The sequence below is a fragment of the Mobula hypostoma genome, chromosome 5 (assembly GCF_963921235.1).
Source record: "Mobula hypostoma chromosome 5, sMobHyp1.1, whole genome shotgun sequence".
In the NCBI taxonomy this organism is placed as follows: Eukaryota; Metazoa; Chordata; class Chondrichthyes; order Myliobatiformes; family Myliobatidae; genus Mobula; species Mobula hypostoma.
The window spans coordinates 71,828,220-71,848,107 of record NC_086101.1 but is presented as its reverse complement, the minus strand read 5'-3'; the positions used below and the strand labels follow the sequence as shown (position 1 = coordinate 71,848,107).

Below are 19,888 nucleotides of genomic sequence, written 5' to 3'. Positions count from 1 at the left end.
CCACAAAATTCTTCAGTTGCCAAAAAAACATGTTTATTTACCTCATTCCCCCTTCCCCCAGTTTTATGCAACGTAACATAGAAGGTGATGGACCACGCTCTTACAAATAGGCAACTGATGGTCAACACGCAAATTGTGGATCTAAGAACTTGTTTCTGTTCCAACTTACCAGACAGAATGAATAGCATTCCTGCAAAAAAGGTAATTTTTCTTTTAATACTTTCTGAGCCTCCAATTTTTGTGCACTTCATCCCCACCAGTGAAAATATGCAAGCAAAAAATCCCAGACAAACACCAGCAATTGTGAGACCTCTGCAGACCTGAATATAAGCTGGGAGAGAAAGAAAAGCAAACATTAGTGCAACTTGAAACCTCAACAATATGTTTGTTACATTAGAAACTTGAATTTACAACAAATGTATTCTGTGAAACAATTCTTATTTTATGTACAATAACAAATTATGCTTTTTAATTGACATATTTGCACAATTCCAAACTATTCTGTAAATGTCAGATCTGTTGAACACAAATGAAAAGAAATCAGTCAAGAAATATTAATTACATAATACTGTCCAGATGGTAAAAGCCTATCAACTATCAGAGCAATTGAAAAGGATGGAAAAATATCCTTAAATTTGTTTTACTGTAAGATAAAGATCTGGATGATAAATTTCTGTGCTTTCTTGAAATGGTGACATGGACTCTTTCAGCAGAGAAACAGGCCCTTCAGTCTATCAATCCTGTACCAACCATCAAGTACTCATTTACACTAATCCCACTTTATTCTTCCTATATTTCCATTAATTCCCTCCAAATTCCATTATTCAACTATGCTATAGTGGACAATTCACAATAGTCAAATGGCCTACCAACCCACATGTGGGAGGAAACTGGAGCACCCTGAGAAAGCATTGTTGTCACTCAGAGAACAGACCAAGAGCTCACAGACAACTCCAATCAAGATGAATCATCGCTGAGCTGTGAGGGAGCAGCACTGCTAATTGTGCCAACATGAAGCTCTGAGCTTCTAGGAAACATGAGAATTTTTGTTATGATCAATGACCATGGAGGCATTGAAACTAGCAAGCCCTTTTTATCTAAGAGCAGCTCTGTATTTTTTTTAGGGAGGACTTTAGAGTATGACTAAACTTGATTGAAGTTGGAACCTTGGGTAATCCTGCAGAGCTGCCAATTTCCCATGTTTGAAATGCAACCACAACCACTCAGACAAGGTCTAACAATACACTCCTTCTTAAGTAAGGAGAGTGTCAGGGACATGGGCAGATGAGGAGGAAGAATAGCAAAATGTATGTGCCTGACTAACAGAAAGAAATCAATACAGATTAGATGATACTCATGCCTTTGTATCTTGACAGGCAGGTGGTGAAGCTGCAAGAAACTAAGATCATGCAAGGGAGTTTATCTTTGAAATGCAAACTTGTTTATGAAAATCTAGACCACCAATGATCTAGATAGTAAAATAGATGTTAAATTAGAAATATGCAATATATAAAAAAGAAAACATAAAGTTTAGAAATTGGTTAGAAAGTCATCCCGCATCAATTGTGATAAAATCTTACTCGGTTAAAATGCATTGTACTTTACCTCTGAAATGCACTTCACTGACTTTGTTGGAATTAACAGAAGTGAACTCGCTAGCATCACAAATGAAGTTACAATCTATTCACCCAGAGCCTTACGCAATATTAGAACACATAGCTTTATGTAAAAGTACATTGAATAAGTTAAGCCCAAGAGAGAAATATGATTTTAAGTGGAAATTAGTCCCTGAAATTTGTACTGGATGCCCGACCATCTTAAATTTAGTATGTGTCCAAGTGCCACTTTCACCTATCTTTGCATGCAATGTCAGATCTATCACAGAAAAGCAAGTTAAGAGAATAGGATAGCAACAGTTCCAGTATTATTTAACGGGATCATCATTAATTTTACTCATTTTTATTTTAAGTTCTGCCTAACAGATTTTACTATTTTGGCATAATTTATTTGTCAAAATTAGTTGCTACAGACATGGGCCAGAGGGGTTTTCCTGTGCTGTTCCATGTTCTACCCTGCTTGCCCTTCTCATTACTAATGCCCCCATCAGGAAAACAATTGGATTGCCCATATAAGTCATAGTGTAGTGGTTGATGTGATTTATTCTAGTTGGGGTTTATAAATAGTAGTGATCCACAGGTATCCACACTGAGACCTCTGCTGTTGGTCATGTCTACAAATGACTTGGATGAAAGCAGGAGCAGATGGGTTAGTAAGTTTGCAGACAATATAAAGAATAGTGGCAGTGTGGACCGTGTAGAAGGTTGCCAAAAGATGCAACATGATATGGATGGGGTGCAGCTTTGAGCAGAGAGATCCTATATGGAGTCTAATATGGCCAAGTTTATGGAAGATCAAAGGTAAATGGACAGTATGATATTAATTTAAAGAAACCTTAGTGATCTATGATCACTGTTCCCAAATGGCTCCCCTACTGACACCTCAATCATGTGTCCTGCCCTATTTCCCAAGTGCAGGTCAGGCTTTTCCCTCTACTTTCCACTCAGTGGCTACTTTATTAACTACACCTGTACACTTGCTTGTTAATGCAAATATCTAATCAGTCAATGAGGTGGCAGCAACTCAATGCATAAAAGTATGCAGGCATGGTCAAGAGGTTCAGTTGTTGTTCAGACCAAGCATCAGAATGGGGAAGAAACGTAATCTGACCGTGGAATGATTGTTGGTGCCAGATGGGGTGGTCTGAGTATCTCAGAAACTGCTAATCTCCTGGGATTTTCAAATACAACAGTCTCCAGAGTTTACAGAGAATAGTGCAAAAACAAAAAAGCATGAAGTTCTGTGGTGAAAATGCCTTGTTAACGAGAGAGGTCAGAAGAAAATTTCCTTCACCTCTGTCCTGACTATTGCACGTATACCTTGGAATGTTTATTGGTTTATTATTATTATTGTCACATGTACTGAGATACAGCAAAAAGCTTGTCCTGCATGCTCTTCATACAGATCAATCATTGACATAGAATAAGGCAAAACTATTCAGAATCCAGAACATAAGAAGTGTAACAGCTCTAGAGAAAACTATAGAGAAGGTAAACGATAAAGTGCAAGACAATAACGAGGTAAATTGTGAAGTCAAGAATCCATTTTATCGTACTATTCAACAGATAGAAGCTGGCCTTGCCAATCCTGCCCCTGGATTATCCATGTTTCTGTAATGGCTATAATCCCAGTCCCATTTAGCTATCCACTAAACAATGGGGTGACCCATTGGGGCACCCTTTGAAAGAAGGGTAGTGCAGTCTGATTTGACCAGAACGAACATTAAACTTTCCTGAATGCTATTGCTATCTCTTTGATTTGGAAATTAAAGAAGAAAAACTCAGTTTATTAAAGAAGAAAGACACATAGCAAGACAAATATGTGACCAGAATGAACATTAAGTATCCATGAAGTAAATTTGAAGGAATCGGGCTTGCTGGGTTGGGTCTGGAATTAAACGTCCGATGTAATGATGGATTTGGCCTTGAATAATCACAGAAGGATTCCATCAAATCGTAGTTGGAATGACTTCTTTGGCACCAAAGGAGGACATTTAGAAGAGGCAATTGTATTGTCTGATGTTCTTCCTGAACTCGTTTGCAATAGGTTCATCATTACTGTACAAATTCAGGAGTTCGTTAGGTAGAGGCTGCAAATTGCCTATCCTGACCTGTCCCTTCATACAGCAGAAATGTGTGGTTTCTCCAGTGAATAGGAAGGCACGACAGTGAGGGGATACTTTGGTCATCGAACGAACATCAGCAGAAATGTGACGGCATGCGAGTCGTGCATTTTGCCTTGCACTTTCTCTGTTGAAGTACTGTCGTCGAAAGTGGCCATTGTCATCTTCAGCAACTCTCGCAATAATTACTCTGCGCCGCACATTCTCGAGTTGATCTTTCCTTTTTTCCTCTGTCTCTTCCTCTCTCCTCCTTCTCTGCCTGTTTTTGTCATTCTGGAGACACGCAGCCCTTTCATCCTTCGTCTCTTCATCTCTTCTACCATTTGTTCTTTCTCTCTGATCCTGGAGTCGTGCGGCCCTGGCCTGATCGGATTCTTGTTCTCTCCTCCGTCTGTGGCTATTGTTGTCATTTTGCAGACATGCATGCCTGTCCTCCTCTGTCTCGTCTTCTCTCATCTTTTTCGTCCTGACTCTTTGATCCTGGAGTCCTGCGGCCCTAGCCTCATCCGATTGTTGTTCTCTCCCTCTCCTTGCCACTTCCCGACAACATTTGGCGTCATTTCTTGACCACAATGCCCCCTTTCTCTTTCCACGCGGCATAATTAGGCGATCCATATATTTTTACCCTAATGCTTGATAGGAGATAGGAAGCAGTAATACCAAAGCCTCTCAGCTGCTGAGGCTGGCTGTGTGCATGTGTCGGGCTGTGACGTCCTGATCTCTATGATGGCCGATTGGGTCTCGGGTGAAAGGCAGCCTGTTGATTTTTGGCAAATGACCAATTTTATACGAATATATAACCCTGAACTTTGCCTGCATTCTGTAAGTTAGCACATTTTAATTAGATTTAGCCAAAAAAGGTGCTGCTCTAATGCACCGTTTGCGCTAATTGGAGGTCACAATCAGACAAACAGACAGAGCATGAGAGTTTTAGTAGTATATAGATGATTCAAGTCCATCTGCTTGACAAATTAGGCCTCTTGCATTCAAATACATGGAACTTAATCTAACACTCTTTCCATGCATCCTGTGATTCTGCTGCCTGTCCTGTCTACTTACATAACTGCCAGTCAATTCTATCTCAACTTAGACTTCCCATCTGCTTCACTTCTGCGTGAGATCCCACCTCCTGCCAATTTGGTTTAAACCTGCCTTAATAACACAAGCAAATCAGTATCATAGGAAAGACCATAAGACCATAAGACAATAAGACAAAGGGGCAGAAGCAGGCCATTCGGCCCATCAAGTCTGCTCCGCCATTTTATCATGAGCTGATCCATTTTATCCTATTTAGTCCCACTGCCCCGCCCTCTCACCATAACCTTTGATGCCCTGGCTACTCAGATACCTATCAATCTCTGCCTTAAAGACACCCAATGACTTGGCCTCCACTGCTGCCCGTGGCAACAAATTCCATAGATTCACCACTCCCTGACTAAAAAATTTTTTTCGCATTTCTGTTCTGAAAGGGCGCCCTTCAATCCTGAAGTCACGCCCTCTCATACTAGACTCCCCCATCATGGGAAACAGCTTTGCCACATCCACTCTGTCCATGCCTTTTAACATTCGAAATATTTCTATGAGGTCTCCCCTCATTCTTCTAAACTCCAAGGAATACAGTCCAAGAGCGGACAAACGTTCCTCATATGTTAACCCTCTCATTCCCGGAATCATTCTAGTGAATCTTCTCTGTACCCTCTCCAATGTCAGCACATCCTTTCTTAAATAAGGAGACCAAAACTGCCCACAGTACTCCAAGTGAGGTCTCACCAGCGCCTTATAGAGCCTCAACATGAGGTGGATAAAAGTTGGATAATAGTCCTGAAGATGTAGTAGCTGGTTTACAAACAGCAGCAATGTGTAGTGAGGAGAGGCTGTTGATAGGGTGAAATTGCAGTCAACAGGATGAGTTGCAATGTAAAAGGCAGTCAAAATCGAAAAGGGTGAATACAGGACTGAAGGTGTTATATCTGAATGCACGCAGTATATGGAATAAGGTAGATGAACTAGCACCACAGTTGTAGGTTGACAGGTATGATGTTGCAGGCATCACTGAATCATGGCTGAAAGTTTATAGCTAAGAGCTTAATGCCCAAGGATACACGTTGTATCAAAAGGGCAGGCAGGAAGGCAGAGGGGGTGGCGTTGTTCTGTTGGTAAAAAATAAAATCAAATCGTTGGAAAGAGTGACATAGGGTTGGAAGGTATTGAATCATTGTGGATAGAGCTAAGGAACTGCAAGGTTAAAAAGACCCTGATGGGAGCAGTATACAGACCCCCAAAAAGCAGTAAGGATGTGGCCTACAATTTACAGCAGGAGATAGAAAATGCATGCCAAAGGGATAATGTCACAATAGTCATGGGGATTTCAATATGCTGCTAGATTGGGAAAATCAGGTTGGTGCTGGATTACAGGATGGGGAATTTCTAGATTGCCTACGAGATGGCTTTTTACAGCAGCTGGTGGTTGAACCCACTTGAGGATCAGCTATTGGGTGCTGTGCAATGACCAGAATTGATTAGAGACATAAAGTAAAAGAAACCTTAGGGTCAAATGATCATAATATGATCAAATTTACCCTGAAATTTGAGAAGCAGAAGTTAAAGTCAAATGTATCAGTATTACAGTGGTGTAAAGGGAATTACAGAGCCATGAAAGAGGAGTTGGCCAGAATTGATTGGAAAGGAACACTGGCAGGGATGACGGCAGAGCAGCAATGGCTGGAATTTTTGGAAGCAATTCAGAAGGCACAGGATATATACATCCTAAAGAGGAAGAAGTATTCTAAAAGGCAAGATGACACAACCGTGGCTAACAAGAAAAGTCAAAGCCATCATAAAAGCCAAAAGAAGGCAACTAAAAAAGTCATTAAGAAAGAAAAGATGGAATACGAAAGTAAGCTAGCCAATAAGATTCAGCAGGATACCAGAAGTTCAGGTACATAAAATGTAAAATAGCAGTTAGAGAGATATTGGACTGCTAAAAAATTATGCTGGAGAGATGGTAATGGGGGACCATGAAATAACAGATGAGCTGAATAACTGCATCAGTCTTTACTGTGGAAGAGAGTAACAGTACGGTGGAAGTTTCAGCTGTCGGGGGGAGGCATGAAGTCTGTGAAGTTACTATAACTAGAGAGAAGGTCATTGGGAACTGAAAGGTCTGAAGGTAGGTAACTCACCTGGCCTAGATGGTACACACCCCAGAGTTCCGAAAGAGATGGCTAAAGTGACCGTGGAGGCATTAGTAATGATCTTTCAAGAATCACAAGATTCTAGAATGGTTCCAAAAGGCTGGAAAATTGCAAACATCACTTTATTCTTCAAGAAGGGAGCGAGACAGAAGAAAGAAACTAGAGGCCAGTTAGTCCGACTTCAGTGGTAGGGAAGAAGTGGATAAGGTCTCAGGGTACTTGGAGGCACATAGGCTGTTGTCAGCATGGGTTCCTCAGGGGAAAATCTTGCCTGACAAATCTGCTGGAATTCTTTGAAGATGTAACAAGCAGGATAGGCAAAGGAAACATAGAAAATAGGTGCAGGAGTAGGCCATTCAGCGAGAATCTGTTGATGTTGTGTACTTGAATTTTCAGAAGGCCTTTGACAAGCTACGAGCCCATGTTATTACAGTAAAGATTCTAGCATGGATAAAGCAGTGGCTGATTGGCGGAGGTAAAAAGTGGGAATAAAGGGAACTTCTTCTGACTGGCTGCCGGTGACTAGTGGTGCTCCACCGGGGTCTGTGTTGGGACCGATTCTTTTTAAGTTGTATGTCAATGATTTGGGTGATGTAATTGACGACTTTGTTGCAAAGTTTGCAGATGAGATGAAGATAAGAGGAGGGGCAGGTAGTTTTGAAGAAACAGAGGCTACAGAAGGATTTAGACAGATTAGGAGAATGGGCAAAGAAATGGCAGAAGGAATATAGTGTTGGGCAGATTGAATTAGCCAGAAAAAGCAGCACATCTGAGGACTGGGAGAAATTCAGAGTCCAGCAGAGGAGGATAAAGGGCTTAATTAGGAAGGGGAAAAAGATTATGAGAGAAAGCTGGCAGGGAACATAAAAACTGACTGTAAAAGCTTTTATAGATATGTGAAAAGAAAAAAATTGGTTAAGACAAATGTAGGTCCCTTACAGTCAGAAACAGGTGAATTGATCATGGGGAACAAGGACATGGCAGACCAATTGAATAACTACTTTGGTTCTGTCTTCACTAAGGAGGACATAAATAATCTTCCGGAAATAGTAGGGGACCGAGGGTCTAGTGAGATGGAGGAACTGAGGGAAATACATGTTAGTAGGGAAGTGGTGTTAGGTAAATTAAAGGGATTAAAGGCAGATAAATCCCCAGGGCCAGATGGTCTGCATCCCAGAGTGCTTAAGGAAGTAGCACAAGAAATAGTGGATGCATTAGTGATAATTTTTCAAAACTCTTTAGATTCTGGATTGGTTCCTGAGGATTGGAGGGTGGCTAATGTAACCCCGCTTTTTAAAAAAGGAGGGAGAGAGAAACCGGGGAATTATAGACCAGTTAGCCTAACATCTGTGGTGGGGAAAATGCTAGAGTCAGTTATCAAAGATATGATAACAGCACATTTGGAAAGCGGTGAAATCATCGGACAAAGTCAGCATGGATTTGTGAAAGGAAAATCATGTCTGACAAATCTCATAGAATTTTTTGAGGATGTAACTAGTAGTGTGGATATGGGAGAACCAGTGGATGTGGTATATTTGGATTTTCAAAAGGCTTTTGACAAGGTCCCACACAGGAGATTAGTGTGCAAACTTAAAGCACACGGTATTAGGGGTATGGTATTGATGTGGATAGAGAACTGGTTGGCAGACAGGAAGCAAAGAGTGGGAATAAACGGGACCTTTTCAGAATGGCAGGCAGTGACGAGTGGGGTACCACAAGACTCAGTGCTAGGACCCCAGTTGTTTACAATATATATTAATGACTTAGACGAGGGAATTAAATGCAGCATCTCCAAATTTACGGATGACATGAAGCTGGGCGGCAGTGTTAGCAGTGAGAAGGATGCTAAGAGGATGCAGGGTGACTTGGATAGGTCAGGTGAGTGGGCAAATTCATGGCAGATGCAATTTAATGTGGATAAATGTGAGGTTATCCAATTTGGTGGCAAGAACAGGAAAACAGATTATTATCTGAATGGTGGCCAATTAGGAAAAGGGGAGGTGCAACGAGACCTGGGTGTCATTGTACACCAGTCATTGAAAGTGGGCATGCAGGTTACAGCAGGTGGTGAAAAAGGCGAATGGTATGCTGGCATTCATAGCAAGGGGATTCGAGTACAGGAGCAGGGAGGTACTACTGCAGTTGTACAAGGCCTTGGTGAGACCACACCTAGAGTACTGTGTGCAGTTTTGGTCCCCTAATCTGAGGAAAGACATCCTTGCCATAGAGGGAATACAAAGAAGGTTCACCTGATTGATTCCTGGGATGGCAGGACTTTCATATGATGAAAGGCTGGATCGGCTAGGCTAATACTCTCTGGAATTTAGAAGATTGAGGGGGGATCTTATTGAAACATATAACATTCTAAAGGGATTGGACAGGCTAGATGTAGGAAGATTGTTCCCAGTGTTGGGGAAGTCCAGAACGAGGGGTCACAGTTTGAGGATAAAGGGGAGGCCTTTTAGGACCAAGATGAGGAAAAACTTCTTCACACAGAGAGTGGTGAATCTGTGGAATTCTCTGCCACAGGAAACAGTTGAGGCCAGTTCACTGGCTATATTTAAGAGGGAGTTAGATAAGGCCCTTGTGGCTAAAGAGATCGGGGGGTATGGAGAGAAGGCGGGTACAGGGTTGGATGATCAGCCATGATCGTAATGAATGGCGGTGCAGGCTCGAAGGGCCGAATGGCCTACCCCTGCACCTATTTTCTATGTTTCTATGAATAAAGTGTATGGTCATGCACTGTGGTAGAAGAAATGAAAGGGTTAACTATTTTCTAAAAAGAGTGAAAATACAAAAATCTGAGGTGCAAATGGACTTGGGAGTCCTTGTGCAGGATTCTTTAAAGGTTAATTTTCAGGTTGAGCCTGTGGTGAGGAAGGCAAATGCAATGTTAGCTTTTTAAGTCCTCATTTCAAGAGGACTAGAATATAATAGCAAGGATGTAATGTTGAAACTTTATAAAGTGCTGGTGAGGCCTCACTTAGAGTATTGAGAGCAGGTTTGGACCCCTTATCTCAGAAAGGATGTGCTGAAACTGGAAAGGGTTCAAAGCAGGCTCACAACAATGAATCCAGGATTGAAGGGTTCATCAGATGAAGTGCATTTGATGGCCCTGGGCCTGTATTCACTAGAATTCAGAAGAATAAATGGCATTGGTAATCATTTATCAAAACTCCCAGTGGACTGGAAGATAGCAAAAGGTCCCAGTGGACTGGAAGATAGCAAATGTCAAGCCACTTTTTTAAAAAAAGTATGTAGGCAAAAGACGGGCAACTATAAGCCAGTTAGCTTAACATCTGTAGTCTGGAAAATGCTTGAAGCTGTCATTAAGAAATAGTGAAACATTTAGAAAGGAGTAAAATTACTGGAGTTCTTTGAGGACTTAATGAGTGCAGTGGATAGCGGGGAACAGGTGGATGTCGTATACTTGGATTTCCAGAAGGCGTTCAAAAAGGTACTGCACAAGAGACTTATAAATAAGATACGGCTGCCTGAAGTTGGAGGAAGTGTATTGGCATGGATAGTGGATTGGTTAACCGATAGAAGGCAGAGAGTTGGTATAAATGGGTGTTTCCCCGGTTGGCAGTCAGTGGTGAGTGGGGTGCCGCAGGGGTCGGTGCTGGGCCTGCAGCTGTTTACCATCTACATTGATGATTTGGAAGGGACTGAGTATAGTGTAGCAAGATTTGCTGATGACACTAAACAGAGTGGAAAAGCAAATTGTACAGAGGATGTAGAGAGTCTGCAGAGGGATACAGATAGGTTAAATGAGTGGGCCAGGGTCTGGCAGATGGAATACAACGTTGGTAATTGTCGGATCATCCACTTTGGGAGGAATAATAAAAGAGCAGATTATTATTTAAATGGTGAAAGATTGCAGCATGTTGTTGCGCAAAGGGACTTGGGAGTGCTTGTTCATGAATCGCAAAAAGTTGGCTTACAGGTACAACAGGTTATTAAGAAGGCAAACAGAATGTTGGCCTTCATTGCTAGAGGGATTGAATTCAAGAGCAGGGAGGTCATGCTGCAACTATACAGGGTACTGGTGAGGCCGCACCTGGAGTACTGTGTGCAGTTCTGGTCTCCATACTTGAGGAAGGATATACTGGCTTTGGAGGCAGTGCGGAGGAGGTTCACCAGGTTGATTCCAGGGATGAAGGGGTTAACCTATGAGGAGAGATTGAGTTGCCTGGGACTATACAGTCTGGAATTCAGAAGAATGAGAGGGGATCTTATAGAAATATACAAAATTTTGAAAGGGATAGATAAGATAGAAGTAGGAAAGTTGTTTCCATTGGTAAGTAGACTAGAACTAGGGGACATTGCCTCAATATTCGGGGAGAAGATTTAGGACAGAGATGAGGAGAACCTGTTTTTCCCAGAGAGTGGTGAATCTGTGGAATTCTCTGCCCAGGGAGGCAGTTGAGGCTTCTTCACTAAATATATTTAAGAAACAGTTAGATAGATTTTTACATAGTAAGGGAATTAAGGGTTATGGGGAAAAGGCAGGTAGATGGGTCTGAGTTTACGGAGAGATCAGCCATGATCTTATTGAATGGTGAGCAAGCTCGATGGGCTGGATGGCCTACTCCTATTTCTCATGTTCTTAATGAGAGGTGAACTCATTGATACCTATCAAATGGTGAATGGCCTTGATAAAGTGGATGTGGAGCGGATGTTTCCTATGGTGGGAGAGCCTAAGACCAATGGAGGCCAAGTATTTATGTATATTTAAGGCAGAGGTTGATAGATTCTTGATTGGTCAGGGCATGAAGGGATATGGGGAGAAAGCAGGAGATTGGGGCTGAGAGGAAAATTGGATCAGCCATGATTAAATGGTGGAGCAGACTCGATGGGCCAAATGGTCTAAATCTGCTCCTATATCTTACGGCCTTATGGAAATTAATTTCTAGTTCTCAAGCTTTTCTAATTTGAGAGCTGCTTGTGGCAATATGCACAACAACTTCAGGGTTTAGCAACCAGGAACTGGAAAGGTTGAAGAACTGTTTTGTAGGCAACCCACACAACAGTGCAGCTTGTATGTGAATGAAACTTTTGGAATTTCTCTGATAGAGTAAAGGCATGAAGCAAATGGGAAAAGATAATGTGGTAGTGTAATCATTGGCTACTGTACTGCCACACTGCACTACACCCCAGGCTGATTTAATCTCTCTTGTTTGGACTGATATAACATCCTTAACTGTTTCTCTTTCCTCAGATGCTCCCTGTCCTGCTTAGTTTTCCTGGCACTTTCCATGTTCTGTTTTTTTTTATCTTATATCCCATACATATTAATTACACAGCACATAGGACCATAGGAACACAGGAACAGGTGTTTATCCATGATGTTATTCCTAATTAAACTAGTAATTAAATGCCACATCCCACCAAGATGCAACACTGAGCATCACAGGAAGTCATTCCTGCCTGTGGCCATCAAACTTTACATATTTCCTTGGAGGGTCAGACACCCTGAGCCAATAGGCTGGTCCTGGACTTATTTCCATCTGGCATAATTTACATATTATTATTTAATTATTTATGGTTTTATATTGCTATATTTATACTCTATTCTTGGTTGGTGCAACTGTAACGAAACCCAATTTCCCTCGGGATCAATAAAGTATGTCTATCTATCTATATGGCATTAGAGCTGTGCTTAGCCATACAGTCATATGTGTAAAGTGAATAGAGCAGTAGAGGGGGCTAAGCACGCAGCCTTGTGGTGCTTCTGTGTTGATGATGAACATGGAGGAGATGTTGTTGCTAATCCAAACTGACTGGGGTCTGCAAGTGAGGAATTTAAGAATTCAATTGCACAAAGAGGAATTGAAGCCAAGATCTTCAAGCTTCTGATTAGTTTTGAGCAGATAATGGTATTGAATGCCAAGCTGCAGTGGATGAAGAGCCAAGTGGTTCTAAGTGGTTCTTCTTTTGTACAAGTACGCCCTGATGTATGTACCTTTGCTGTCCAGATGTTCCAGGTATGAGAAAAGTGCCGTTGAGATGCCATCCTTTGTGGACATGTTGCTCCTATGGGGAATTGGAGTGGATCCAGGATGCTTCTCAGTCAGGAGTTGATTATCTGCATACCCTACATTATCTGCATGTTCACATACAGTACTTATCTAAGACCTTCTTAAGTACATCTCTATCACATTTGCTTCCACTACAACCCCTGGAAGCCCATTCGAGGCACTCCTCCTCATGTTCAAAGCCTGCCCTCTAGAATTAGATATTTCAACCCTGGGAAAAAGATACCAGCTATCTACTCAACCATTGCCTAATAGAATTGTGAACTTTTATCAGATGCTCCCTCAGCATCTAACCTTTCATTATAGAACCATGCATTCCAATCCAAACAGTATCCTGGTAAATCTCTTCTGCACCATTTCTAACAATGCCAGTGTCTTTCCCAGAACACCCCGTTTTGTTTCAGATATCCAATGTTTACACGTTTTCTTTATTTTCATTTATAATTGAACGATTGATCTGCATGGTAAAGGCTTTCAGCCAAATGGTTCTCAGTATTTCTACTTCTGTACAAGGACACGGCCTAAAACACTGCAGGATATTCCTGAGGTGGTGGTGGGTTGAAACTTGCAGACAGTGCTGAACTTACTGCAGCTTAAAGAGGGTAGGGAAATGAAAGTCAGAAGGAGCAGCATAAGTGAAAGTGAAAACCACTTTGACACTGTTCTGACCACCAGATCATTCCCCAAATGGAGATTAAGGGAGTGCAGTGAGTCAGGGCCTATAAGGTGAAAATGGATGACAGAAAACAACTCAGTTGATAAAGTTATGCAAGGACAGAATTTAAGTACATTTGGAGTACTATGGACTAATTAGGGACAGATGGCATAGCTTTGTGTGTGACAAATCACGTCTTACTGATTTGATTGAGTTTTTCAAGGGGGCCACTGATGAAAGTAGAGCTATTATCTACATAGGTTTTAATAATGCATTTGACAAGGTACCTCATGGGAGGCTCATCCAGAAGATGGGTGCCATTGTGCGTTGACCGTTTGGATTCAGAACTGGCTGATGAGTCTTATTATGGCTGGAGGTCTGCGACTAGTGGTATCCTGCAATCTATAATACATGGAAGCAGAATTAGGGCATTTGGCCCATCAAGTCTGCTCCACCATTACATCGTGCCTAATTTACTACCCCTCTCAATAACTAGCTAAGTAAATTTCTCCTCATCTCTGGTCTATGTGGGCATCCCTCTATTCTGAGACTGTGCCTCTGGTCCGAGACTCCCACATTACAGGAGACATCTTCTCCACATCCACTCTATCTAGGTTTTTCAATATTCAATAGGTTTCAATGAGAACCCGCCTCATTTTTCTAAACTCCAGTGAGTACAATCCCAGAGCCATCAAAAGCTCCTCATATGTTAACCCTTTCATTCCTGGGATTGTTCTTGTGAAGCTCCTCTGGACCCTTTACAACGTCAGCATATCTTTTCTTCTCTAAGATGGATAAGGGACCCAAAACTGCTCATAAGACTGTCTGACCAATGGCTTATAAAGCCCCAGTGTTACATCCTCTGCTTTTTGAATTTTCTCTGTTTAGAAAATACTCTATGCCTTTATCCCTTCTACCAATGTGCATAACCATACACCTCTCTACACTATATTCTATCTGCTACTTCTTTGTCCATACTTCCAATCTGTCCAAGTCCTTCTCCAGACTCTCTGCTTCTTTAACATTATCTGTCCCTCTATCTGTCTTCTTATTATCCACAATCTTGGCCTCAAAGCCATCAATTTTGTCATATAATGTGAAAAGAAACTGTCCCAACAGTGACTCCTGTTGAACAGCACTTTTCACTAGCAGCCAGCAAGAAAAGGCTCCCTTTATTCCCACTCCTTGCCTTCTGACAATCAACCAATCTTCTATCCATGCTCGAATCTTTCCTATATACCATGGATTCTTATCTTGTGAAGCTGCCCCAAGTGTAGCACCTTGTCAAAGCCCTTCTGAAAATCCAAACAAACAACATACACTGACTCTCCTTTGTCTATCCTGCCTGTTATTTCCTCAAAGAATTCCAAAATATAAGTCAGGCAAAATTTCCACTGAAGGAAATCATGCTGACTGCCTATTTTATCATATGCTTCAAAGCATCAGGAAACCTCATCTTTAACAATGGGATCTAGCATCTTTCCACCACTAAAGCCAAGCTAACTGGCCTTTCATTTCTTTTCTTCTACCTCTCTCCCTTCTTAAAGAGTGGGGTGACATTTACAATTTTCCAGTCTTCCAAAACCATTCCATAATATAGTGATTCCTGAAAGATCAATACGACTGGTTCCACTAATACCTCTTTCAGAATGCTCAGATGTAATCCATCTGGTCCAGGTGACAAATCTACCTGCAACCTTTCAGCTTCCCAAGCACCTTCCCCTTAGGATTCGCAACTACACTCGCTTCTGCCCTCTGAATTTCTGGCATGCTGCTAGTGTCTTCCAAAGTGAAGACAGGCACAAATTAGCTTTAGACAATATATCTGAAAAAAAAACACAACTTCTTGTATCCTTTTGGTAACTTTAGCTAGCTTACCTTCACATTTTATCTTTTCTCTCCTTACGTCTTTTTAGTTGCCTTCTGTTGGTTTTTAAAAGCTTCCCAGTCTTCTAACTTCCCATTTTTTTGCTATATTATATGCCCTCTCATTTGTTTTTTTTTTTGCTCTCTTTGACTTCTTTTGTCAGCCACAGTTGTCTCACCATGCCTTTAGAATACTTCTTCATCTTTGCAATGTATCTATTCTATGTCCTCCAAATTGACGCCAGAAAGTCCTGCCATTGCTGTTCTGCTGTCATCCTTGCTGGTGTCCCCTTCCAATCAACTTTGGTCAGCTCCTCTCTCATGCCCCTGTAATTTCCTTTACTCCCTAATACTGATACGTGAGACCTTATCTTCTCTTTTTCAAATAGCAAGGTGAATTTTGTCATGTTATTATCACTGCCTCCTAATCTTTACTTTATGATTCCTAATCAAATCTAGACTGTACAAATCTGAAATATGGCACAAAAACGAGAAAATCTAAAGAAGCTGGAAATCCAAGCAACACACACAAAATGCCAGAGGTCCTCAGCAGGACAGGCAGCAACTGTAGAAAAGAGTAAACAGTCAATATTTCAGGCCAAGCCCTTTCATCAGCACTGGGAAAAAAAGGATGAGAAGCTAGATCAAGAAGGTGGAGGGAGGGAAGGAGGAAGTACAAGGTGGTAGGTGATAGGTGAAACTGGGAGAGGGGGAGGTGTGATGTAAAGTGCTGGAAAGTCAATTGATGAAAGAGATAAAGGGCTGGAGAAGGGGGAATCTGATAGGAGAGGACAAAAGACTATGGAAGAAAGGGAAGGGGGAGGAGCACCAGAGGGAGGTGATGGACAGGTAAGGAGATGAGGTGAGAGAGGGAAATGGAAATTGGGAATGGTGAAGGGAGGGGGATCAATTACCAGAATTTCAAGAAATTGATGTTCATGTCATCAGAATTGGCCCTTTTTGCCCTTCCAGTTGCACTGCCCAGCAAACCCACCCCACCCAATTTAACCCTAGCCTAATCACAGGACAATTTACAATGATCAATTATATAACTTCAACATGGCTTCCTGTCTTTTGTACTGAGAAACAATGGATATTTTGTATACCGATTTTACCCCCTCTCTACTGTGCTATCACTTTCAGAGAGCTAAGGAAGTCCACTCTACACATCAATACTTCCAAGGGTCTTGTCATAGTCAATATTTTCTCTTCTATTTGATCTCCAAAGTTCAATAACATGTGTAATGCCCTGGTTGAGATTTTGCTGCTGTGCTGTAGGTATTTCATTTTAGCAGTTGTGTTCTGCTTTCAGCTTGATTGGCTTTGAACTAAGATAAGAGGCTAGTTATTCAACTAGGAATGTGCTGTCAGCCAATCAGGATAATGGAATTGGGAGAAGGTTCTGGAGAACACTGTGACTTGGTCTTTGCTGGCAGGAGCTGGAAGAAGACGGGGGAAAAGATGGCTGAGAGTGCCATCCCTGTTGCACAAGGTGCTTTGTTCAGCAAAAGGTTTCAAGAAGGAAGAACCAATACTCCTGTGGGAGACCCGTTTGTTTGAGATGGATTTCGAGTGACGTTTGGAAGGTGGTGTGTGCTTTCACACAGACCAAGGGTCCAGCATGTGAGTGACAGACAAGTTCAAGATGAGCTCCAACTTAAGTGCACATTTGACTGTTCAAGAGTAATGGGTCCTTTTTGCTTTTTTCTTTCTTTCATTTAATAACTGTTTTCTTTAATTAACATTCTTAAATATACTTCTTTATAAAACGTATGCAGTGTCTGATCTGTTATTTCTTGCCGGGGGCAGTAAATTGCACTGTATTCACACAAACGAGGGTTTGGACGTGCGAGACATCCCAACCTCATGGATTTGGCGGGACCAAAGTTGTATACATCCTAGACGTACAAAGCCAGAGAAAGGTGGGTTTATCACCACGGGACCGAGTTGCTGTTAGCCGGGTTTCCTAGGATGTCCGAGAAGACGGTGTAGGGGTATCATCCCGGTTTGATTCTGTTGGACGCTATGTGATTGCCCTGAGTATTCATCAAGTGGGTTGAGTGTTTAAGCCTGTGAAGACTCTTGTCTGGTAAAGTGATTAAGATAAGTGGTTATGGATGCATCAGGGCTGGAGTGATGGTGTGAATCAATGGAATTACCTGTAACTAAGGCTCATGTATTGAGTGGAGTGGATATTCATAGCCCAGATGAATTGTTGGTGAAAACTTTAAGTACAGTTAAAGCATTAGGAACAGTTATGATCATGGAGCAGAGGTTTGACAATATGGCGGGCAAAGATTTTGCTTTAGTTCAGACCAGCGATGCCTTAACGGCTGTGGAACTGCCTGATACTATTGGGGCCCTAGGAGAGAGGGCCATGGGCAATCCATACCTTCGGAGAAGAGGGGAGTTCAGGCGAGGGTGCCAAAATGAAGGTCAAGTTTCCCATAGCTGAGGGCGGAGACTTGAAAGAAAAGTTGCTCTCGTTTCTGCAGAGTGAGGGAAAGGAGTTGTCTGATGTGAAGTGTCCAATGAGTCCTTCAGCCGTTGATGTAAATTCTGAGCTTGTTTTGGCTATTACATCACTGGTTGATAAGTTCAGTACATCTGCGGAGAGCGGAAGTTATTGTAGGCTGGGTGTGTTCTCTGCGACCAAGCGCACACTCAATGGGGAAGAAGAATATGATGCTTGGGCTGAGCAGACATCTCATTTGCTGGATGAAAGGCAGTCCTCAGATAATTTGAAAAAACTGAGAGAGGTAGAGAGCTTAAAGGAGTCTGCGGCTAATGTAGTGAGGTTCCTCAAGGCAGAAAATCCATTGGCCAAGTTAGCTAATTATCTGCAAGCTCTGGAAGATGCACTGGGCATTGCTGTAAGTGCAGCCAATCTCAGGATGAAGTTTAGGCACACGTTCCAGGAGGAAGGAGAGAAGTTGTCTGCCTACGTTTTCAGGCTGGAGAAGCTGCTGCACTGTTTGTGCCACAAAAGGGGGCATTCACCTGTCTGAGAGAAATTGCACGAAGATGGAGCAAGTTGTGAAGGGGCGCGAACACATGATGAGATTGTTCTACATATTCAAATGACTCACAAGAGGCGTCCTTCTCCAGCTTTTACCGTGTTACTCAAAGTTAGAAGGAACACACGATGGAGGAGTGGGAAGCCTCCGTCAGCGGGGTTCAGGCCTCAGTAGTAGTTGCTGTTGCTGAAGTAACCCCTGATGTCCAACAGGCGGGAATTTTACAAGATGTTCTGAAAAATTTTACACCTGAGGTACTCCTAAGCTACTCTGCTTTATTGAGACCTCCAGCAGAATCCCTCCGTTGTCGCCCCTCCAGGTGGGCCGTTTGGGTGAAGAACCAGGCTTATACGTGGACTGCGAAGTGGAGGGCATCAGATGCCCTGCGTAGGTGGACACAGGATCAACTATCCTCATCATGTGTCCTGATGTTCTCCCCAACATGGACCAGCTGTGCCCACCTGGATGGACGATGACTGCAGTCCAGCTGGCAAAGGTCACCGGCGACTGCACAGCAATACAAGGGAAGAGGTGGCTGTGCATTGCAGCGGGGAAAAACACACTGGAACACGAGGTATGGCTAGCTGAAATCCGGGAGTCTTGCATCATTGGCCTGGACCTGCTGTCTTGCTGGGGGGTGGGGGGGGGGACGCTGGTGTGGACGTGCCGGGGGCAACGCTCTACCTCGGCACTGAAGCCGTGGCTCTCCGGCAGGGCAACTCCAGAAATTGGACCCAGTGGGTGCTGCAACAACCACCACCTGACTCACAGCAGCCTATGGCAGTGCAGCACACCCCGCAGCTGCCCAATGCAACACAACGGAAACGGGAAGCTGTGGTGACAGCACCTCAGGTGGCAGCCAGCCGTGAGGGAGACCTCCCCACCATTGACCAGAGGGTGAGCGATCCCATGCTGGCTTAATTAAGATTCAAGAGGTTCAAAGTACATTAATATCAAAGAATGTATAAATTATAAAACCTTGAGATTTGTTTGCTCACAGGTAGCCACAAAGCAAGAAAGCCGAAAGAACCCAATCAAAGAAAAAAAGACCAAAACCCGATCCGTATGAGAAAGCAAAAAAAAAGCACAACTAATGCAAATAATTGAAGCAAAGAACAACATTCTGAACCAAATTGAGTGCTCAGATCCGAACCCTGGAGCAGCCCGGAGTAGGCCCAAAGCCTTGATTATCAGTTTATCATATTAGCAGGCACAGAGTAGTCTTTCCCTCAGTGCCATGGAGGGAGGAGTGACCATTGCAGAGAGCAAGTGAAATTGGCTCTCACTTTGGATCCCGACACTCTGTCTTTCAGTCTACCTGAACCGGTAGTTAAACAGCAGACAGTGAAAATCTCCTGCGCCCTGAAGAGAGGAGTGCA

At 42.6% G+C, this 19,888-nt stretch overlaps 1 protein-coding gene across 1 annotated transcript in view; it reads right to left on the bottom strand.

The window, feature by feature from the left end:
- The window catches only part of cldn10a (claudin 10a), a 72,616-nt gene that overhangs the window by 19,018 nt on the left and 33,710 nt on the right, over positions 1-19,888 (bottom strand). Inside the window, exon 2 of the mRNA XM_063047525.1 lies at positions 170-331. Coding sequence (XP_062903595.1) covers positions 170-331 — 162 coding nt within the window. The remainder of the gene's footprint in view (positions 1-169; positions 332-19,888) is intronic.